This window comes from Giraffa tippelskirchi, chromosome 6 (genome assembly GCF_054371585.1).
Source record: "Giraffa tippelskirchi isolate mGirTip1 chromosome 6, T2T-mGirTip1v1.2.pri, whole genome shotgun sequence".
In the NCBI taxonomy this organism is placed as follows: Eukaryota; Metazoa; Chordata; class Mammalia; order Artiodactyla; family Giraffidae; genus Giraffa; species Giraffa tippelskirchi.
In genome coordinates, this window is record NC_137280.1 from 46,741,855 (window position 1) to 46,766,640 (window position 24,786).

The following is a 24,786-nucleotide window of genomic DNA, read 5'->3' on the forward strand; positions in this document are numbered from 1 at the left end:
GGGCCTCCTACAGTGCAGGCAGATTCTTTACCATCTGAGCCACATCAACAGATGTTTCAACAAAGATTTACAGATGGTAAATAAACACATGAAAAGACGTTCAACATTATCATCATTAGGAAACTACATTAAAACCCCAATCACTATACACCTATCAGAATGGCCAAAACAGAAGTCACATGCCAAATATTGGGGAAGATATGAAGAAACTAGGTTTCTGTTTGTTTGTTTTTAAGAAACCAGGTTTTTAATACATTGCTGATACAAAAGGAAAATAGTACAGTCTCTCTGAAAACTGTCTGGCATTTTCTTACAAAAGTAGGCTTGTAACTACCATAGAACCCCACAATAACAAACACTCCTAGGCAATATCCTAAAGAAATAGAGACTGTGTTCACACACAAAAAAAACCTGTACAAGAATGTCTACAGCAGCTCTATTCATAATAACTTAGATGATCTTTAATAACTGAATGGTTAAACTGTGGTACATCCCCACCATTGAATGCTACTAACAATTAAAACAAATGAACTATTTACACATGCAAAAACCTGGATGAATCTCCAGAGAGTTATGCTGACTCTAAGAAGTCAACCCCCAAAGGTTACATATTATATAATTCCACTTATAAAACATGCTTGAAGTATTACAGAAATAGAAAATAGATCAGTTATTGCCAGTGGCTAAGGAGAGAATAGGGGTAGGACAGAACTATGTCTGGCTATAAGAGGGCATCTTCAGGAATCCCTGCAATGATGGGAGTGTATCTTGACTGTATACAGTGTTATATATCTGAGTGATACTGAACACAGTTTTGCAAAATATTAGCCACTGAATATTGAAAATGTTGAAAGAAACTAAGTAAAGAATTTCACCATAGGAATCTATGCTTATCTCTAAATAAAAAGGTCATTTTTTAAAAATGATGCTATAGTGTGTTCAGTATATATTTTTATGGTTGTACTTGTACATAAAATGGGTTCCTGAATACATATTTAGATATAACTATCTCTGGATGAATGAGATTTTAGGTGATTTTAATTTTTTACACATTTGTTTGTACTCTTTATTTATCAATAATACACACAAATGACTTTTCTAATAAAAGAAAGAGGTTATTCTTAATTTTTTAAATGTGCTTTCTATGAAATATGAAACACTGACTTAAAAGCACTACACATAACATTGTTGTTGTTATTCAATCACTAAGCTGTGTCCAACTCCTTGCAACCCCATGAACTACAGCATGCCAGGCTTCCCTGTCCTTCACTACCTCTCACAGTTTCTTCAAATTCATGTCCACTGAGTGGGTAATGCCATCCAACCATTTCATCCTGTGTGGCCCCCTGCCCTCAATCTTTTCCAGCATTGTGCACTGGTTATGTAATAACTGGAAATTAAAATAAGTTATATCTGTTCTGAAGAAAAAAGAGTGCACTGAATAATACAGGTTCAATGGAAGACAAATTAATCTTGAAACAAAGTATTATTTCAACTACTTACACAATAGGCTGTACTGGCTGGTGGGTGATGATAGGCTGTGCTGGCTGGTGGGTAACAGGAGCTGTAACATAAGCAGCAGGAGCAGGCTGTACTCCCATCACCCCTGAACCATCTAAAAAGAAAACAACCACATCTGCGTCAGAGTATTCACTTAATAAGACTTTATCCCTAAAGGAAAAGTCACATACTGAAAATGCTACCTTAGGGAAAAAACCCACATTTTCTTCTGAGTTAAGAGTTAGCAAAGAATAACACAAGAAAACATGAAATAGTTATTTCTTAAATCTAGATAAAAAGGAAATAACTACGAATTATAACTGAGTTTTAAAGTAGAGCATTTACTAAATCAGTAAATATATAATATTAGAATTAAATAAAGTTGTGCTTTTTCTCACTGATATATTTTTGCTTGCACAGAAACCAATTTTCCTGACTGAACTGCCAGACAATAATGTTTACCCCACAGATAACTTACAATAAGCAAGACTGGGATCCAAAGTATTTCTGGCCCCATAGAAATAGTACATGTCATCGTAAGGAGTTCGGTAGTTCGTAGCCAAAGGGGGCAGCATGGGAGGTGGAGGCAGAGGTGCAACTCTGTACCAACAGAAAATTGGGAAATTCTTCTCATATTTTATTGAAACTTTAAAAAAAAAAAATCAAGATATTATTCTTTTTTTTTTAATTAGTTTATTTTCTATTTTTTAACTTTACAGTATTGTATTTGTTTTGCCATACATTGACATGAATCCACCATGGGTGTACATGTTTTCCCCTTCCAGAACCTACCTTCCACCTCCCTCCCCATCCCATCCCTCTGGGTCATCCCGGTGCACCAGCCCCAAGCACCCTGTATCAGATATTATTCTTTTACAAAAATCTTACTGAAAATCTAATTGCTACTTTAGGAAAAGTCACTGTCTTGCTTCAATCTCTTATCAAAAATTATAATTCAAAAAGCAAAAAATATAAAGTTTCAGAATTTAAGGTACCACAGTTACTCAGTGAGTATCTAGTTTGTCACCACCTGCCAGTATTGAACAAATATGGTCTCTGTCCCTCAGAAATAATACAGAAATAAAACAGCCATTATAGCAGAGTATAGCAAATGAAGGGGTTTCCCACGTGGCGCTAATGGTAAAAAACAAAAAAACCCGCCTGCCAATGCAGGAGACATAATGAGACACAAGTCCAATCCCTGGGCTGGGAAGGTCCCCTGGAGGAGGGCCTGGCAACCGATTCCAGTATTCTTGCCTGGAGAATCTCATGGACAGAGAAGTCTAGTGGGCTACAGCCCATGGGGTCACAAAGATTCGGACATGATTGAAGCAACTTAGCACAGTGCATAGCACAGAGCAGATAAAGCAATACAAGGAGACATGGGGTGCTAAAAGAACAGGAACATTTAGATTATATGGAGTAGGAAGATTTAGATCACATAGAGAAGAGGAGGAAGTATAAGGAAGGCTTTCCAGGAAAGGCAATGCTTCAGCCACACTGCCAGAGTGAATCACAGAGGATACAAGAAGGAAAGGCAGAGGTACAGAATGGGATTACAAGGGGTTCCATGTGACTGAGAGAAAGGTGTATTTTTTTTTTAACTCTAAAAATGTAATGTTGTTTCAAAGGAATTAAACTATAATGTGAAAAAGAAACTATTTAAATATCAACAGTAAATTTTTTACTTAATTTTCAGCACTTCATAAAGTTAAAACTTCTGAAAATGTCTACATCAGCACTTCATTAATGATTAAGAAGTATCTCTGTATTTCCACCAAGGCAGTATTTTCCATTTGTTAAAAGGTAAAAAGCCGATTCCTTTAGATGAACAGAAAGAGAAAGGAGGCATCCTAGAATGTCTTCACATTTGAGTGTGTATCTTAGGTTCTCCTTTGTATACTTCAAAATAATTCTGAAGAGCTGAGAAGGCATTAAAGTTCTCTTCAGTCATGAATATTCTTCACATTTACTAAGCATTTATGTATCTAATCTTACTATCCTCACTCTGTAGATACATCAACAAAACAGCTGAAAAGTTACTATAAAAGGAAACTTTCAGTATCATTAAAGCTTAAATTTTTAGAGATTTATACAAGATTTAATCCTTGTAACAATCCTCTAACCGTAGATTAAAAAACATAAACACACACTCACACACACATATGTATGTTACTATTCTACTTTTACAAGTGAGAAAACTGAGTTCAATAAAAGTATGGTTTGCCCAAACTCCAGGCAGTGAAGCAGCCATTTTAATCCGTAAGTCAATGCTGAGATCATCATACCATGCTCTGTAATTTCAATCCCACCCAATCTTTTGAGCTGGGAAGCCATCAGATGAAACCAACCAAAGCTCTGATAAATACGGTAAACATGGTTAAACAATTTGTTAGCAGTAAATAAAAGATGATACCAAGTCTTACTGAAGGAATGTATAGCCCAAGAAATATCAATGTTAAAAAGGAAAAACACCTGATTAAATGCAATCCGTCAATTAATACATTAGTATTGAACAAAAAATAAGCAAAAATCCTAGTGAGAGAAGAAAATATAGACCAGAAAATACCAATATTAACAAGATTTTCTTTATGTTTAGTCCAATATAGTATGATGCCTTTTACCTATAACATCAAAAATCTTTACCCTAATACGTAAATTACAGGTTTTATAATCTCAACACTTTATTTCAGATACTTGAGTTGCACAGCCTGTAAGTAATCACAGAGAAAGAGTTGAAGAAAACAAACCAAAGTAATATATACAAAACAGTCACATTAGAAACTTTTTCTGCATTAACTGAAGGAAGTATTCAATGTTTGCCAAGTGGAAATTATAAAATTGAAAATGTCCAGGTTTTACATGTTAAAATATATTAAAAATAGACATTCCAAAATATGACCTAAAACTAAATACTAAATGTATTTAGTTATACATTTTAAAAATACTGAAGCATCATTAAACAATAAAAGAATGTTATAAGGATTTCCCATGTTTTTTAACAGAGAAAAGATTAACAATGAAAAATTTCAACAGAAATTATTTGACAAAATCCATTAACTGTATGAAAATCTCTGAAGAATACCCCATCATCTGCTTCAGCAACTACTTCTAGATATAAAATATAATACCTTACCTAATTCCCATACACAAAACATTTTAAACAAGCACCTGGGAGGCACCATGTCACCAAGAGTGCTGCTGAGTCCACTGTGCACATCTTCATTCTGAGATGGGATGGAGTAAACTGATGGGATGGGTGGGACAGATGGGGCGGACAGAGGAGGGAGAGGTGTCTGGAAAGCTACTCTGGGTCTCTCAGGTGGTATCGTCTCTTCAAAGTGTCTTGGTGCCACACTAAACTGCTTTAGTCTATCAGGCTAAAATAAAGAGAAAAATCTGCGTGTCACATGTAATCATAAATTTAAAGGTGGAAGAGATCTCAAAAGACCCTCTATCTCAGACTACCAGCAGGCACTTAAGTTAGACACAGAGCAGAGACAGAAAAATTTGGGATTTCCCAGGTGGCTCAGCAGTAAAGAATCTGCCTGCCAACGCAGGAGACCTGGGTTTGATCCTAGGGTTTGGAAGATCCCCTGGAGGAAATGGCAACCCACTCCAGTATCCTTGCCTGGAGAATCCCATGGACAGAGGAGCCTGGAGGGCTACAGTCCATGGGGTCACAAAGAACAAGACACGATTGAGCACACACAACAGAATTTTACAGCTATAAGAGATTTTTAAGATCCAATTCTTATTTTATAAAATGAGTAACTGAGACTCCATGAAAGTACATTAATCACGTAAGGTTTCACCATTAATAAATAAGCAAAGACTAGAGCCAGATATTATTCTAAATATAAAACTCTATTATACTACCTACAACACTATGCTGCTTCACTACTCAATTGTCATCAAAGTATTCTAACATTAAAAGTTTCTCTAGAGCAGAGTGAGCAAACGTTTTCTGTGAAGAGCCAGTTAGTAAATATATCAGACTTTGTAAGCTACGTGGTCTCTTCATAACTTCTAAAGCAGACCAAAACAGTATACAAGCAAATCAGCGAGGAGGGTATGATGCAATAAAACTTTACAAAAACAGGCAGCAAATGGATTTGGCCACAGGTTATAGTTTGCTAACCTTTGCTCCAGAACATCATTTAAGTGCCCTTTTCTAAGATTTTCAAATTAAAAATAAACCCAAAAGTGATGGTCTAAATAACTATTACATGTAACATTTTTATTTATCCTCATAAAAAGCAACTTGACACTCTAAAAGTTATTTAAATATAAATAAGAAGATCCATCAAACACAAAGGTAACTAAAAATGCGAGGTTTAACATGCCACCACATTACATTAAAAAGTTCAAGATTTTAAAAGGAAATTTTTGACTGTCAAAGCTATTTGGAAGGTATTTATTGACAGAGGAAAATACATTCAGTTTTGGAATTTATTCTTTTTTTCCTAGCATTTTTAATTTCTCAAGAATGATTTCTCAGATTAATCTAAAAGTTTTACTCTATGAAAAGTCAAAAAGCACACTAGGAGTGATACTGGTGCAGTATCAAACTTTTTAAAATGAAGACTCCACAGGTTATATTTAGCATAAGAAAAAGTAAGACAAAAGTTGCCTACAAAAGAGTTATTTTCAGTTGTTGTATTCTTTTTAAGAACAAACTTTTTAATGTAATTTTTAAAGAAATTGAAGTTTCTTAGAGATGAAACAAAAACTTGCCCTAGCAAATATATTCTACACATCCAACTAAAAAAAAAAAGTAGCTTTTGAGAAGAGTAATAAATTATTACCTCCTCCTTAGTCAAATGCAATGATGTGTGTAATTCATTCCGATTATGAAAATTAAAAAATTAAAGTAATATAAGATTATTACCTCTAGATTTACATTAAGTAAAAATTACTAAAATGTTTAAAGACTAGAATTAAAGATTTCAGTTTCTCTGGAAATCCCTCTAATATGAGAAACATGATCAAAATACAGTGATGATTAACATTCATTGTATATTAAACTAAAATAGTGCACGAAAATAAAGTGAAAGGACTAATTTATAAGAAACTTTAAAAATACATATATGAAAAGGGAAAAATTATCTTAGAGAAGTAAACAAGAGCTAGGACTACTGAATTTAGTTTATTACTTTTCAAACTTGTCTACTCTTACATTTTCTCCAATATGCTCTGTCTCTACCTGCCACTATATTTGAGCCTTATTTGAATTAAAGATTAAACATTAAAAGATGGCAAGGACTCTTACCGATTTCTCAGGGTCTTGTGCTCCAGAAGCTGCAACCCTGAGATCCAAATCTTTTTCTCTAAACAAAATTAAAGTTTTATATATTACAAAGTTATAATAAACAGTATCAAAATCATAATCATTATTGAAATAAACTTACGAAGCCCATGAAATGACATCTCCAAAAATAAATAATAAATAATTTCTTTAATTAACAATAAAACCTTAAATAATTCTGAAAACTAAATTTTCTGATTTGGTGCAAAGTAAACAAGCGTTCACATGCAAACTGACTTGGAATAAATATCTCTAAACCAGTGCCTGGAATACTTCAAAGTCTAAGCAATTTACACAGAATAAAGAAGTAAAACGAACTCTTGGTAAAACAAATAAAAAACTTCTTTTAGGGTACATGTATATCTTCAGTTCACAAAAGGGAGGATAAAAAAATTAAAAATTAACATGATACTCTCCAGTAAGAGTGTTCAAGAAAATGATCTTAAATATGGCTAATACCAGACAAGAGATATTGGCTTCCTCTAAGAAAAAGGCAAAACAAAAAGGCGACAGTTCTCAAATTCTCTACAACCAAAATATCTATCCCTAATTTTAAACTGAAATTATTATTTCAGAGGTCTTTCTACATGAATGATTACAAACTGAGACTTGTATACAATATAAATATCTGTGGATCTTTAATGATTATTTTTATATGGCATGTACATACATGTGGGCTTACCATTTCATTGTTAAAAGACAAAACACTTTTATACTTGCTACTATATATGAGATAACACAGTGGGCATGTAGATAACATTAAATGCTCCCCTAAAATTGAAGAATTAATGAGAGTATGTACAAGGCCTGTTACAGAATGAACACAGTCTCTTCTGTTACCTGTGATGAAGAAAATGATCACCCTCAAAGTATCTGTTTTATTACCCTGGTTTATTTACAATGTGGAGACTGAAATAGAATGATTTACAAACACAGAATTGTATTAGGAAAAACATTCCCTTATTTTACCATGTAACAGTTACCACCATGTCATTTTAAACAAACTTATTTAAATTCAAAACATCTTTGTTAAATGCAAACCTTTCATTACCGTCTCTTGTTCCTCTGTTGTTCAGCCATTTGTTCCAATAGTTCTTGTCTATATTTCTCTTTTCTTCTCTGAATAAGTTCTCGATCTTCACTCCCTAGAAAATGGTAAGAAAAAAATGCAGTCTTAACTCTGAAGTAACACATGTAACTGCAAAGTCAATTTTTTAATCTCCATTGTAATTAGAGTATAATTACTACATATGCAGCAAATATAGAAGGTAAAATCATATGTATCATTACCTATTCAGTTTTAGTTCTATAATTTATGAATAACTGCTGCTGCTGCTGCTGCTAAGTCGCTTCAGTTGTGTCCAACTCTGTGCAACCCCATAGACGGCAGCCCACCAGGCTCCCCCATCCCTGGGATTCTCCAGACAAGAACACTGGAGTGGGTTGCCATTTCCTTCTCCTTATGAATAACTACTATGTGTCAAACACAAGGCACATTAATCCTTCCCAAAATTCTACATTAGTCAAAAACCTTCTTAAATAAGAGAATAATTTCTATTCCCACTTTCCAAAAATCAGGATGCTATCTCCACTAATATTTCCCACAATCCCCTTAAATTTAACAAGCGTGTTCAAAATGGACATCACAAAAGCAACTGCCCCTTTGTTTTCTGTTAGCGGCCCAATAATCGAGCCTCAAAACCTCACTCTAACTTTGCTGTCTCATCCTTTCTTATTTATTTCATGTGAGGCCCCTCTTCTCTACTGTAATGGTCATCAACCTTGGATAGGAACTTTACATTTTAACTGAATTGCAGCAATAACCTTTTAACTCATCTTTGGAACTTCTTCCCTCCCTATTCTATTACATTCAGCACACTTACATATGATTAACTGTCCTAAAATACAACGCTAATCATGATGACACCCTGCTCAAAAAATTTCAATGGTTACTACAATTCTACAGAAAAAAATATGTAAACATTTTACTCTGGTATCACTTACATGAAAATCCAGTCAAGCAAAATCTGGAAAACTACACAAATCACAGGATATCAAAAATGCAACTGAACCAGAAACTTCTCTACTACCTTAATTATTAGTTTCCTTTTGTCCATTAAGCACAGATGTCAGCAACACTGAAGCTCCCAATAAGGTAATATAAATTATGTTAAGGTTAATAATAATGGTTTACAATCAAAGTAGATATGTCCATTCTGCCTCTGATCATGATGGAATTAACAAGCACAAAACTCAGCCCCCTTCCATTAAAATAATAATAATAATAATAAAAGTAGGCAAAATATATGAAATAACTGTTTTTCAGACACTGGACAACAGGTAGCACACAAGTGTAATACCTGAAAGAAGGTAAATAAATGTGAGCACCTTTCAAGCACCCTCTGTTTCTGCCTGCATGCAATCTTCACAGGTACAGGGAGGGAAAAAATTTAACATGGGAAACAGTCAAATTGAGCAAATAAAGGTCAAAATTTAGGAAAGCTAAAGTGGCTAGAAGTTTAGGCCAAAGATTCAAAAAGAAGCGTAGAAGGGCTTTGGAAATCTGTAAAAGGGTTCCTTTGGACTTTACTGTGAACTAGTCAGTGTATGCAGAGTGAAATTTCATTAGGCTGGGCAAAAAATTATGGAGGACCCATAAACTGAATTCACAGACCTCCTCCAATGAAGTGGGGAGAAATTTAAGCTCCAGCCAGCTAGACTGGAGCTCTTGGTGATCCTTTAAGAATATTCAGGAAAGAGGAGCAAGCAGGAAGGCTGCTCTAGATGTTCCAGCTAAGTTTAAAATAAGGCCTCCCACTGAAGCATGTAAATTATTATATGTGAAACGAATCGCCAGTCCAGGTTCGATGCATGATACAGGGTGCTCGGGGCTGGTGCACCAGGATGACCCAGAAGGATGGGATGGGGAGGGAGGCGGGAGGGGGGTTCTGGAAGGTGAACACATGTACACCCATGGCAGATTCATGTCAACGTATGGCAAAACCAATACAATATTGTAAAGTAAAAAAATAGATAAATTAAAAAAATAAAATGAGGCCTCAGAGAGACTGGTCCTTAGGTAACAGAAAAACATGAATGTGGCAGGCAAAGTTCTCAGACATATCTACATTCTTTCTCTTCTTTCTGGCACGAACTTCCTGTATAAACCTTCCCCTGAATGCGGCAGGACCAATGACTTGCTTCCAGCCAATGAATGTGGCAAAGGTGAAAGGGATCTGCTGATGTATGTAATTAAGGCACCAAATCAATTTTGAACTAATTAAAAGGGAGATGATCTTGGGTGGGTCTGACATAAGCAGATAAAAGTTCTCACTGAGTTCAGAAATTCTCCTTGGTGGCATGATAAATGAGCATCCTTGGTGGAAAAGTCCACGTGGCAAGAAATAGAAGACGGCCTCCAGGAACTGAGGACAGTTACCCAGTAAGAAATCAGGGCCCTTAGTAATGCAGCCACAAGAAAATGAATTGAGCCAAAAATCTGAATGTGCTTCTTTCCCTATAAGGCCCCAGATGAAAAACAGCCTGGCTGACACCTTACGAGATCCTGAGCAGAGGACCCAACAAAATTCATGTCGCACAGAAACTCAGATGTGTGACATTTTGAGCCACTAAATCTTGCTAATCTGTAATGCAACAACAGAAAACCAATACAGTGACCCATAACCATTAGAAAAGTTAATCAATTGAAAAAAAAATCACAGAAACAGAGATGATGGAACAATGAACAAAGATGTTAAAATAGCTACCAAAACTATGCCCAAATATTTAAATGAAAATAGTAATATAATAAGGATAAAATGAAACTATTATAAAGAACCAAATAGGGAGTCCTACTTCTGCTTAGAAAGTAGAAAGCCACAAGAGAACACTGCTCATACCCTACAATAGGAAAAAGCTCATCTACAAAATCATAACTTTTAAAAAGCCCATCAGAGAGCTGAGGTTATAAGCAACCAGGTAAACTGAATTTCAAAGGGTATAAAAATCAATTCACAGAAAGATGGGACAACACAAGTGTTTTACCTTTACCAGAGTATGGGCAGCAGCCTTAACAGTAAGGAATCTGCCTACAATGCAGGACACTCGGGTTTGGTCCCTGGGTCAGCAAACTCCCCTGGAGAAGGGAATGGCAACCCACTCCAGTATTCCTGCCTGGAGAATTCCATGGACAGAGGAGCCTGGCAGGCTACAGTCCACAAGGCAGCAAAGAGTCAGAAACAACAGAGTGACTAACACTTTCACTTTAATATTAGGTAAAAAGAAAATAACTGAAATGGTAATGAATTCTTAAAGGTTTGTGTGGGTTGGAGTAGCAGTGTAGCTTCTCTGAAAGCCCCAGACACAAAGGGAATCTGTACTCACTTGCTGCCTCCACCTGACGCTCATAAGAGGCTGGAGATGGGGCAACACAAGACACCTGGAAGACAGCATTCCAAGGCAAAACCAACCAACCAACCACTGCCCACTGCCCACATTCCAGACTCTTCTCTCATATACAGAAATCTATTGGTTGAAGGGCAGAAAACCCTGGACCCAGAATTCTCCCCTCATACAAAGCAAAGGTCTGCTACTGCTAGGGGAACAGCAGGAAATTCTTACATAGAAGACCCTCCACAAACACAAAGGAGAGTTTGGCTACCACTCTGGGGAGAAGCAGAACACTGAGAAAGACTCATTGTTGAGAACCAAATGCACAGGGCCAGCCTTGCATCAAGGAACAAGCTACAGCAAAGCACTGCTGAGCAAGGAAAACTGGCCAGAGATCCTCTCTGTCGGGGGCATGCAGGAAACTGCGGAAGGTGCAGAAACGTTGAGAAAATCCTTCCAGGCCCTATACTAAGAACAAGGTAGTCAGGAATTGAACGCTTCTCTCTAAACAAGTCATTAAAGATGTACAAGACATGATGAACATCACTATCAACCAAATGGCTTGACATTTATAAACTATTACACGCCACAACCACACAATACACATTCTTTCAAGTACACATTAAACATTCACCAAGACAGACCAAATTGAGCCACTGTTTAAAATTTTACTTAAAAAACTCAATTTTGAAATAATTGAAATTTATAAATTATTTTCCCCACAAGGGCATTAAACAAGCAGTCAATGACAAAAAGACAGCAGGAAAGTCCCCAAATAATGGAAATTTTAAAACATACTTCTGAATGATCCATGATTCCATTATAAACCGCACAATAAATTATTTTTGCTCTCAGCAGTCAACTGTCCTAATTCTTTAAAGAAAGCAAAAGGCTCCAAACAAGATCCTTGGTGAAAAACTAAAGGGAGACAAATTCCAGCTCAAGAGAAATGAGAATACTGCAACCATCAGAGTCACCTCAAGTTGGAATGTATTGCCTCTGGGGAGAGTAAGTTCCCTAAGGGGACACACAAATATAGCTAGGGAAAAAAGATTCAACCATGTGGTAAATCACTGAATTAAATGAGCTTAAATAGTCTATTCCAAGCAATAGAATCTATTATCAAATATCAATCTATAATTCCTGGATTGAATTAATGATAAATTCATACCATTTATCTTCAAAATTTTAGGGTAATCCATTTACTGACAAAATTGTCAGTGGGTTTCCAACACAGAAAAGCATTTCTCCAATTTTTACCATGTTTAACGAAAAAAGAATCCTAAGAAGGAAGCCGTTACTCTGACTTATTGATAGGTTAAATTGGTTAATTCTCATTTAAAAACATTAGAATAAAACTCTGGGTATTATTCCATTTTTCTCACAATAGCCATTTGAAGAAAACAAAAGTGAGAATATCACACAATGACCACAGCATTGTCTATCTCAATGAAACTAAGCCATGCCGTGTGGGGCCACCCAAGACGGATGGGTCACGGTGGAGAGGTCTGACAGGAAGTGGACCACTGGAGAAGGGCATGGCAAACCACTTCAGTATTCTTGCCTTGAGAACCCTATGAACAGTATGAAAAGGCAAAAAGATAGGACACTGAAAGATGAACTCCCCAGGTCAGTGGGTGCCCAATATGCTAATGGAGATCAGTGGAGAAATAACCCCAGAAAGAATGATGGGATGGAGCCAAAGCAAAAACGATACCCAACTGTGGATGTGACTGGTGATAGACGCAAAGTCTGATGCTGTAAAGAGCAATATTGCATAGGAACCTGGAATGTTATGTCCATGAATCAAGGCAAACTGGAAGTAGTCAAGCGGGAGATGGCAAGAGTGAACGTCGACATTCTAGGAATCAGTGAACTAAGATGGACTGGAATGGGTGAATTTAACTCAGATGACCATTATATCTACTACTGTGGGCAAGAATCCCTTAGAAGAAATGGAGTAGCCATCATGGTCAACAAAAGAGTCCAAAATGCAGTACTTGGATACAATCTCAAAAAGGACAGAATGATCTCTGTTCGTTTCCAAGGCAGACCATTCAATATCACGGAAATCCAAGTCTATGCCCCGACCAGTAACACCGAAGAAGCTGAAGTTGAACGGTTCTATGAAGACCTACAAGACCTTTTAGAACTAACACCCAAAAAAGATGTCCTTTTCATTATAGGGGACTGGAATGCAAAAGTAGGAAGTCAAGAAACACCTGGTGTAACAGGCAAGTTTGGCCTTGGAGTACAGAATGAAGCAGGGCAAAGGCTAATAGAGTTTTGCCACGAGAACGCACTGGTAATAGCAAACACCCTATTCCAACAACACAAGAGAAGACTCTACACGTGGACATTACCAGATGGTCAACACCGAAATCAGATTGATTATATTCTTTGCAGCCAAAGATGGAGAACCTCTATACAGTTAGCAAAAACAAGACCAGGGGCAGACTGTGGCTCAGATCATGAACTGCTTATTGCCAAATTCAGACTTAAATTGAAGAAAGTAGGGAAAACCACTAGACCATTCAGGTATGACCTAGATCAAATCCCTTATGAGTATACAGTGGAAGTGACAAATAGATTTAAGGGACTAGACCTGATAGACAAAGTGCCTGATCAACTACGGACAGAGGTTCGTGACATTGTACAGGAGACAGGGATCAAGAAAATCCCCATGGAAAAGAAATGCAAAAAAGCAAAATGGCTGTCTGAGGAGGCCTTACAGATAGCTGGGAAGAGAAGAGAAGCGAAAAGCAAAGGAGAAAAGGAAAGATAATCCCATCTGAATGCAGAGTTCCAAAGACTAGCAAGGAGAGATAAGAAAGCCTTCTGCAGCGATCAATGCAAAGAAATAGAGGAAAACAACAGATTGGGAAAGACTAGAGATCTCTTCAAGAAAATCAGAGACACCAAAGGAACATTTCATGCAAAGATAGGCTCGATAAAGGACAGAAATGGTATGGACCTAAGAGAAGCAGAAGATATTAAGAAGAGACGGCAAGAATACACAGAAGAACTGTACAAAAAAGATCTTTATGACCCAGATAATCACGATGGTGTGATCACTCACCTAGAGCCAGACATCCTGGAATGTGAAGCCAAGTGGGCCTTAGAAAGCATCATTATGAGCAAAGCTAGTGGAGGTGATGGAATTCCAGTTGAGCTGTTTCAAATCCTCAAAGGTGATGCTGTGAAAGTGCTGCACTCAATCTGCCAGCAAATTTGGAAAACTCAGCAGTGGCCACAGGACTGGAAAAGGTCAGTTTTCATTCCAATCCCCAAGAAAGGCAATGCCAAAGAATGCTCAAACTACCACACAATTGCACTCATCTCACATGCTAGTAAAGTAATGCTCAAAATTCTCCAAGCCAGGCTTCAGCAATATGTGAACCGTGAACTTCCAGATGTTCAAGCTGGTTTTAGAAAAGGCAGAGGAACCAGAGATCAAATTGCCAATATCCTCTGGATCATCGAAAAAGCAAGAGAGTTCCAGAAAAACATCTATTTCTGCTTTATTGACTATGCCAAAGCCTTTGACTGTGTGGATCACAATAAACTGTGGACAATTCTGAAAGAGATGGGAATACCAGACCATCTGACCTGTCTCTTGAGAAACCTGTATGCAGGTCAGCAAGCAACAGTTAGAACTGGACATGGAACAACAGACTGGTTCTAAATAGGAAAAGGAGTATGTCAAGGCTGTATATTGTCACCCTGCTTATTTAACTTCTATGCAGAGTATATCATGAAAAACGCTGGGCTGGAAGAAACACAAGCTGGAATCAAGATTGCCAGGAGAAATATCAGTAACCTCAGATATGCAGATGACACCACCCTTATGGCAGAAAGTGAAGAAGAACTAAAGAGCCTCTTGATGAAGGTGAAGGAGGAGAGTGAAGAAGTTGGCTTAAAGCTCAACGTTCAGAAAACTAAGATCATGGCATCTGGTCCCATCACTCCATGGGAAATAGATGGGGAAACAGTGGAAACAGTGTCAGACTTTATTTTTTTGGGCTCCAGAATCACTGCTGATGGTGACTGCAGCCATGAAATTAAAAGACGTTTACTCCTTGGAAGGAAGGTTATGGCCAACCTAGATAGCATATTTAAAAGCAGAGATATTACTTTGCCAACAAAAGTCCGTCTAGTCAAGGCTATGGTTTTTCCAGTGGTCATGTATGGATGTGAGAGTTGGACGGTGAAAAAAGCTGAGCGCCGCAGAATTGATGCTTTTGAACTGTGGTGTTGGAGAAGACTCTTGAGAGTCCCTTGGACTGCAAGGAGATCCAATCAATACATCCTAAAAGAGATCAATCCTGGGTGTTCATTGGAAGGTCTGATGTTGAAGCTGAAACTCCAATAGTTTGGCCACCTCATGCGAAGGGTTGACTCATTGGAAAAGACCCTAATGCTGGGTAGGATTGGGGGCAGGAGGAGAAGGGGACGACAGAGGATGAGATGGTGGGATGGCATCACCGACTCGATGGACATAGGTTTGGGCAGACTCCAGGAGCTGGTGGTGGACAGGGAGCCCCGGCATGCTGCAATTCATGGGGCAGCAAAGAGTCGGACATGACTGAGCGACTGAACTGAACTGAAGCCAAAATTTGCTGGGAATTTTTGAAGGCAGGATTGCTAGGAAAGATTGAAGGCAGGAGGAGAAGGGGACGACAGAGGATGAGATGATTGGATGGCATCACCAACTTGATGAACATGAGTATGAGCAGGCTCCAGGGGTTAGTGATGGACAGGGAAGCCTGGCGTGCTGCAGTCCATGGGGTCGCACAGTCAGACACGACTGAGTGACTGAACTGAAGCCAAAATTGAAATTCCTGATTGATTTTAGGTTGAATGAATATAAATTGCATTCTTATACTCCAATTTCTTCATATACTTCACTGAAATAGAATCTCAGGCAATTTTTCTAACAGATTTACACAAAGAACAGATCACTTTCCTACTTAAAAGTTACACACAGGAAATATGCTCTCTTCACACCATTTCTTAAATTAAATGTAACAAGTTAATACAATAAATCAACATCCTTAAGCAATGACCTTCATTTCTGACAAAATAAACAGAATATCTGGATTATAATCATTATTTGACCAAAACACTTTCTCAGAAATTACATGGAAAGAACATGGGAAAGGATTTTATCAAGAGATAAACAGGCTTCATTCAGGGGAACTAAACTAAAATGTACGGCACTTTTGTGCTAGCTAAAGAAAAAGAATCAAGAAAAAAACTATTACATATAAAAAAGAACATAAGAAACAGTAACACTACAATAAAGTGAAATATGAATTTTAAAGATTTTACTGAACTTAATACTTCATTTATCATCTACAGAAAGTTCATCACTAAATAAAAGCTATTTAGCTTTAAAATTATACACAGAGCTATATAATACACACTAAATGTTTAGATCATTGGAAGGTCTGATGTTGAAGCTGAAACTCCAATACTTTGGCCACCTCATGCGAAGGGTTGACTCATTGGAAAAGACCCTAATGCTGGGTAGGATTGGGGGCGGGAGGAGAAGGGGACAACAGAGGATGAGATGGTTGGATGGCATCACCGACTCGATGGACATGGGTTTGGGTAGACTCCGGGAGTTGGTGATGGACAGGCCTGGCGTGCTGCAATTCATGGGGTCTCAAAGAGTCGGACACGACTGAGCGACTGAACTGAACTGAACTGAAATGTTTAGAATAGTGTCTATCACCGAGTAAGCACTAGAGAAATTTTTCTATTATTACAACGCTGAGTTCTCACTAGAGAACTTTTATAAATCACTCCACAAAAAATCTAATTAACTGGAGGGCGTGTACACACCAAAGAGCATTCCCGCAAAAGGACTGCATATCTCTTGATTAGTGGGTTTGGATGGTCCATTGTATGGAGCACTAAAAACAAAAAAACAAAAAGAATCAAGACTCAAACAATTTTCAGGAAAAAAAAAGTTAACGTGAAATGTAGGTATGAGTTACTGGCCTTTCAACATACTGTGGATATTACTAACATAACAGTTATTACATGTTTAGGTAAAATCATGGCATTTTATCTCTTTATATAGTGGGACCCCAAGGCAGTCACATAAATATGTGACCTTTTTCTTCAGCCAGCTTCACTGACTCTAGATTCCCAATAAAACCCCTTTTCATAAGAACAGTTACCCCAGTAAGGAAAATGAACATAAGTACACATAAATAAATCCTAAAAAAAGAGGATGATATCTATACCACCCACACTCTGAAAGGAAGATCATCTTTAAAAGAAATTCTTCCTTGAAAGACAGAATCAAGGGGGGAAAAAAAAAGACAACTCTTTCAAAGTAAATTTGACTCAAATAGAAAATCCAAATACAGACAGGCTCAAAATAGACAACTTTCCTGACACACGACAATATTATCTTCATTATGCACTATAAATTCAGAACCACTTATGTACAACACAAGAAAGCCACCAAAAGATAAAAACTACAGAAAAAGAACATGAATATAAATGCATATAATTTCCTTTTTTACCCCAACATGACACAATTACGTATGAGCACTAATTTTACAAAGCAGGCAAAGATATTATCTACTCAATGTTGAAAATGATAGTTTTGAAAAGGAAAGTCATATTACAAGGACATTTTCAATTTATTTCAAGTTATGTCCCCTCCATAACTCCAAGATATTTTAAATTGATCTTTGGTCCATTAAATTATATGGTTATTTCTCCTTTCATTAGTTCAAGTTTATAGATTTTATAATGATAGGACTCAGAACACCTTGGCACACTTTATAATCAAAACTTACGCTTCAAAAGAATGCTGTAAAGTACCAAAAAGTTTCATTTAACACAATTCTTCCATCCCCCACTTTCCCCTAAATCCTTTCTCACTAATAGGCAAGGCTGTTAACATACTATACTTTTCTAGTTTTCCAGCAAACCAGTTTTAGCAGTTGCTGTTTTATAGTGCAATGGCTAAAGGGCAGAATTTATATTACATACTATACCTTTGATTTCCAGCAGAAGAAATTCGTATGTTTGACTGTTCTGTGACATCACGATCATACTCCATAGGAGGCTCATTGCCTCGTCTGTTCCCGTACATCCTTAAAAACACATTAGCTTATAGAGCTTGATCCACATACAGTGGACTTCTCTTTCTTTGGTGATTTTACATTTGATGTTGGAAATATTAAAGGGAACAAAGTGTTATAGTGAAGTTTTACTGTAAATACATTTGAAAATTAATTCAAATGACATTTGACAATACGATCTGCTGGTTAATGAGACACTAAGAGTTTAGATTCAATAGTCTTTAAAACAAAGGGAGATTAATTATAAATTATTTCAATATAACTTCTAGAAAATCTTAATATCAAAAATATGAAAATACTAATAAGACTTTTTCATTATTCAATTAGTCAAAGAATATTTATTGAGCACCTAACTACATGCCAAGTACTATTGCAAGCACTGAGTATGTGGACATGGTCCTTGCTCTCATGAAGATAAGTCAAATTTCAAAATGAGATCTTTTTTTTACATCAGAATTCACAGATTCTGAGAATTATTTCACTGCATATACAAACCTTTTAACTTACAAATACAGCAGCAGTCTTACTATGAAATTAAACCAAATGTAGCAAGACACAACATTTGCTAACACTGTAAATCACATGAAATACTAAACAATACCCATCGGTGAATAGAGAACATTATAAGCAAACAGGCTGATACATGAGTAGAAAATGATTAGTTCATTTTACTCACATTTCATGAACAAGAAAAAGGAAGATTAGAATTTTTTAATTTATTTTCTTCTTAAGAATTCTTTCCAGAAAATAACTTTTAAGTGTTTTTCAATTAATTTTTTATTTCCACTTGGCAAACAAGGATTCCTTGAGCTTAATTGCTCACACCAAGAAACCAACATGACTTTTCACACCAACCTTTATCAGCACACATGAAAATCAGCATTTCATAAGTCATCTTTCTTTGCATCGCTGTTAACCTATAATCTCTTTCATGAGTTCGACTGGTAAGAAATATGATTATTAAAGTATTATTCAATATTTTAGGTGACTTTCATTATATTAAGAAAAAGCAATTTTCAGAAGAAAAGGAACTTATCACTCTCCACAGAGCTGGCATATAAAATCTTCTCTTTGTTTCCATCACACCTTTCAATATTCCCTGTGGAGGAAAGACTACCCAGAACTGTAACCTTACTACTGTATGAACTGTGGCTGAACAGATACATGGCTTCCATTTTCTATCCATATCGAAAACAGAATCCTCCCGAATCCCTTTCAAAATACAATTTCAAATTATTTCAATTTATCAAAACACAGCTGATTTTATATCTAAAGCCTAAGGACTCAAATCTTTCTTTTAAACTGACACATCAGTTTACTGTTATTCCTTACTTCTACCACTTAAAGAACAGGGATATATAAACTTAAAGTCAGCTTTGTAGTTAATAGTGCCAGACAACCAGATTTAGTTATACTGCATCTATACAAACACACATGTGCAGAAAAGGGTAAACAGCAGGCCTGAGACTACCACCCTTACAAAGGCCTGTTTGCAAGAATGGCCATTAGCTGGCACCTGGGAATATAGACTGTGGGAGGAGTCCACCATTCTCAGAAATGACAAGTGTGACCCACTGTGCCTCAACTATTTGTACAAGCAATAGAGTTTATGCTGAACTTTTGCTCTCTCTCAGCAAGTGTAGAATTTGGGCACATGCGGGGCAAAGGGTGCCTACATGACCAGCCCCCAATAATTAATAACATTGGGCACTGAGTTTCCAATGCACTTTCCTGGTAGACAACACTTCACCCCTGTTTTCACACTTTGATACTGCAGGAATTAAAGCATGTCCTTGGCAGGGGACTCTTGGAAGCCTGCTCCTGGTTTCCTTCAGACTTTGTCCCGTGCAAATTTTTCATTTGCTGATTTTACTGTGTATTCTTCCACTGTTAATAAACCACAGCCATGAACATAACTATACATACAAAGTGCTGTGAGTCCTAGCAAATTGCCAAACCTGGGGGTGGTCTTACAAATCCACAACACAACAGACAGAAGTGAATTTGTTAACATGATAAAGCAGAGCATATACCAGTGAAAGTATTCAAATATAGAGACATTTAAAGTTACACATTTTAAAAGACATAACTTGGGATTACATCAGAATTAACCAGAATTAAAGACTAAGACATACAAAAATTCTAAAATTTATCGAAAAGTTTGTGGCTTCCTGTATTTTCAGTTGTCTAAAAACAACATTTGGACTTGTAATTGTGGCTTATCTTTATACAGTTGTACCCAAAGTATGGGCTTCCCTGATGGCTCAGTGGGTAAAGAATCTGCCTGCAATGCAGGAGACACAGGAGTCGTGAGTTTGATCCCTGAGTCAGGAAGATCCCCTGGAGGAGGAAATGGCAACCCACTTCAGTATTCTTGCCTGAAGAATCCCATGGACAGAGGAGCCTGACTACAGTCCAGAGGGTTGCAAAGAGTTAGACATGACTGAGCAATTAAGCACACCCAAAGCATGCTATATCTAGCACATCTACAATGTTTTATTGGCTCTTCAGTATATAGAAATGTATCTTAATAAAGCAAGCACCAAAAATGTAAAAAGAAATTTCAAAGATCATTCTAAATTAAAGAAATTTAAGAAATGGTTTTATGTATGCACAAGGTCATGGCATCTGGTCCCATCACTTCATGGCAAATAGATGGGGAAACAGTGGAAACAGTGTCAGACTTTATTTTGGGGGCTCCAAAATCACTGCAGATGGTGATTGCAGCCATGAAATTAAAAGACGCTTACTCCTTGGAAGGAAGGTTATGACCAACCTAGATCGCATATTTAAAAGCAGAGACATTACTTTGCCAACAAAGGTCCATCTAGTCAAGGCTATGGTTTTTCCAGTAGTCATGTATGGACGTGAGAGTTGGACGGTGAAGAAAGCTGAGCACCAAAGAATTGATGCTTTTGAACTGCAGTGTTGGAGAAGACTCTTGAGAGTCCCTTGGACTGCAAGAAGATCCAACCAGTCCATCCTAGGGGAGATCAGTCCTGGGTGTTCATTGGAAGGACTGATGTAGAAGCTGAAACTCCAATACTTTGGCCACTTCATGTGAAGAGTTGACTCACTGGAAAAGACTCTAATGCTGGGAAGGATTGGGGGCAGGAGGAGAAGGGGACGACAGAGGATGAGATGGCTGGATGGCATCACCAACTCGGTGGACATGGGTTTGGGTAGACTCCGGGAGTTGGTGATGGACAGGGAGGCCTGGCGTGCTGCAATTCATGGGGTCTCAAAGAGTCGGACACGACTGAGCGACTGAACTGAACTGAAGGGCAAGGTCTCTGCTAAATTCTACAAGTAAAACCACACAGATTTCCTAACAAAAAGACCATATGAAAGATACTTCAAGGTATACCCTTTCACTAAAGAAAAAAAAATTATTAATTAAATCATAAAGTCCCCTTCTGTCACTTATAATCATAATTAATTCAAGAATGGAGAAATATTTAAGAAGCCAAAAAAGAACAAAGATATGCATTTCACTAAAATAAAATAAAATCTTAAGACATCCTACTCAATTTTATGAAATGACTGATGATATGATTGTGCTTACTTTATTAAATCGAGGAAAAATTACTACTTACAAATAGAGATTCATAAATATTTTTTAAATTACTAATATAAGACCTTTAAAAAAAAAAAAGCAAAGAAGCAAACAAAAAACCTAGAAAGCAACCTAACAACCTGTGAAGTCAAGTTATAGTTTGGAAAGTTAACCACCTTACTTATTACTAAAAGGTCCCTATAATTATAATGGAATTTCCTTCATTTATTGAACTCTCCTTCATATTTACAATAAATTTAGCATTTAATCACTCTTAACTATCCCAGTGAGTTGGCTTTAACTGCTTTTATGAGGCTCTCACAATTTATTTTTATTTAATTGAAGCAAATGAAGTCCCAAGACAGGGGAACTGGTGAGAGCCAGCAACACTTTCACCATTTGTATCTTCTTATCTCTTCAGCTCCCTTCACATTAAGGGGCAATTGACAGATGATAAAATCCACAAGTAATGAACTCATTAATCATCTAAGAACAGCCTAATTTTATTCAGATCCAGGGATTCCAGTTAGGGCCAGTAAGTTCCTTCTGTTTAGCTATAACTTGGGAGCCAGTTCAACATTAAAACTATCCCTGTGACCCAGAACTAATTTATCTAAATATTCTACCACCTTTGATCCACAGGTTCACTTATCACACCTCAAGCCACTGAGGTTTTTTCAGAAAGGGACAGATCTCATAAGAGGAGAACTTTACTTCCTTTGACATATCAAATCAGATTTGATTGAGGGAATAAAATAATTACAAAATACTTTCACCATCCTACTATCAAAAAAAGTTAAAGCTATGCTAAATGGAAAAAGCTTTTTCTATTTCCTTGAAGACATGGGTCAGTAATTCTAGGTAATTAGCTTCAAATTTTAAGGCCCAAAGAAACCAGGTATGGGCTAGAGGCCAAGTTTACTCTAAAAATTAACACAAGTTTATCTTTAAAAAAAAAAAAAAATTACTCTCTTACAAAAGGAAAAGCAAGTTGTTTAAAACCACAAGTATTTTCAGCTAAGTTAAATGTGAATGAACAATTTCCAACTGATAATAAAAAACATTTTTCATTAATAAACCACAGAATCAAAAAACTCCTTCAGGAATAAATTTACAATGTTTATGCTATCAAGAATGACATAAAAATAAAATATTTACCACCTGTTGGTCCTGACACAGCTTACAGGGAGAAAGAATCAAGTTCCTCCTTACTTAAACCATAAAATTAATAATGGTTACACCACCTGTTTGTTTCCATATCAAAAATTTCTCTAATGTGAATGAATTTTGCTAGGGGGACTCTCAACTATAGAAATTATAAGAAAACTACGGAGCTGTTAAATGTTGGTCACTATTTTTCTCCTTGTTTTCTGTTCTTTTCCAATTTTCATATTCACTTTAATTCAATAATCAGTTTTTCTAATATTGATCCCATCTTTAAAGTGGTGAAAATGACATAAAAATGGTCCTTCCAAATAAAAATGAAAAGTAACTAAGAAAAAAAAGTAATACCAAGTTTAATAAACTCATGTTCTAATAAGCCATTTCTCCTCATTTATATCTTACATATTAAGCATGCACACTTAAGAGTGTCCTACACTAAGTAAGCAAGCACCTAGTCTATTGAGTCAGATTCTATCTCAGATTCTAATTTCACATGAAGCATAATTTCAGAATTTTCTTAAATGAAAATCACAATTACAAACTAACAAATTCAACAGTTAAACTGGAAGTGCTAACTGCATTAATCACATAAAAACTTTAAAAAAGAAACATTTTTAAGGCTAAAAATTTCCTTTACCCATTAAATTAACATTGGTTGTAAAGTAAAACATAAGGTAGTATATTAACTTCTACAGCTCAAGTTAATAAGTAATAAAGACTCGGATGACTATCTTTTTTAAAAGCATGCAAAAGTTTCAAAGTATTGTAAAACAGTATTATATTCAACTTCAGAAAGCTCATAAAACATTATTAATTTACTTAAATTGGTAAATACGTATCAAACTACACACATATACACACACACAGTGCAACTGTCAAGCTGATGCTAACCACCTGTTACCTATTTTAGAACACTGTCAGTGATTAATTTAAGAAAATAAAATCATTCCTGGGCTTTATCTTCTCATATTTAAAGTGTGGGAAATATTTCATTAATAAATACATAATGGTATATGGAAAAGTTAATGGGGTAATTAGAAAAGAACTAAGATTAAAAACCTAAAAATAAAAATCAAAACTAGAATTCACTGCATGTTGACTATTCAAAGGAAAAAAAAGAACATGGGAAATTTAGAAGTATGAAGAAGAACTTTGTACTTCTCACAATCAGCAGTGATTATTTGTTTTCAAGAGCTTCTGGTTAAGATTACAGTAGACAGTAAACCAACTATGCTACTGCTACTGCTGCTGCTAAGTCGCTTCAGTCGTGTCTGACTCTGTGCGACCCCATAGACGGCAGCCCACCAGGCTCCGCCATCCCTGGGATTCTCCAGGCAAGAATACTGGAGTGGGTTGCCATCTCCTTCTCCAAAAACCAACTGTATACTCCAATAAAATTAATTAAAAAAGAAAAGAAAATGACCTGCAGAGCCAAAAAAAGATTACAGTATATAGTCAGCCCTCTGTATCTGTGGGGGTTTCCCTGCTGGCTCAAACGGTGAAGAATCTGCCTGCAGTGCAGGAGACCCAGGTTCGATCCCTGGGTCGGGAAGATCTCCTGGAAGAGGGAATGGCTACTACTCAAGCATTTTTGTCTAGCGAATTCCATGGACAGAGGAGCCTGGCAGGCTCCAGTCCCTGGGGTCACAAAGAGTCAGACACAACTGAGTAACACTTTCGCTTCCTGTATCTGTGGGTTCTGCAACCAATCTCAGATAGAAAGTATTTGAGGGAAAAAAATTCCAGAAAGTTTCAAAAGGCAA

At 36.6% G+C, this 24,786-nt stretch overlaps 1 protein-coding gene across 44 annotated transcripts in view; it reads right to left on the reverse strand.

Annotated features, from left to right (window-relative positions):
* CSPP1 (centrosome and spindle pole associated protein 1) overlaps window positions 1-24,786 on the reverse strand; it is a 180,388-nt gene that overhangs the window by 54,444 nt on the left and 101,158 nt on the right. For 21 of the 44 annotated variants that reach the window (XM_081503172.1, XM_081503170.1, XM_081503164.1 and 18 more), the window contains 7 exons: window positions 18,217-18,315; window positions 17,045-17,115; window positions 7,860-7,953; window positions 6,773-6,830; window positions 4,672-4,880; window positions 1,979-2,100; window positions 1,504-1,615 (listed from right to left, as the gene is read on the reverse strand). In XM_081503172.1, coding sequence (XP_081359298.1) covers window positions 1,504-1,615; window positions 1,979-2,100; window positions 4,672-4,880; window positions 6,773-6,830; window positions 7,860-7,953; window positions 17,045-17,115; window positions 18,217-18,315 — 765 coding nt within the window. Of the gene's footprint in view, window positions 1-1,503; window positions 1,616-1,978; window positions 2,101-4,671; window positions 4,881-6,772; window positions 6,831-7,849; window positions 7,954-17,042; window positions 17,116-18,216; window positions 18,316-24,786 lie in introns of all 44 variants that reach the window. The other 23 variants (XM_081503197.1, XM_081503198.1, XM_081503195.1 and 20 more) reach the window with 3 other exon arrangements.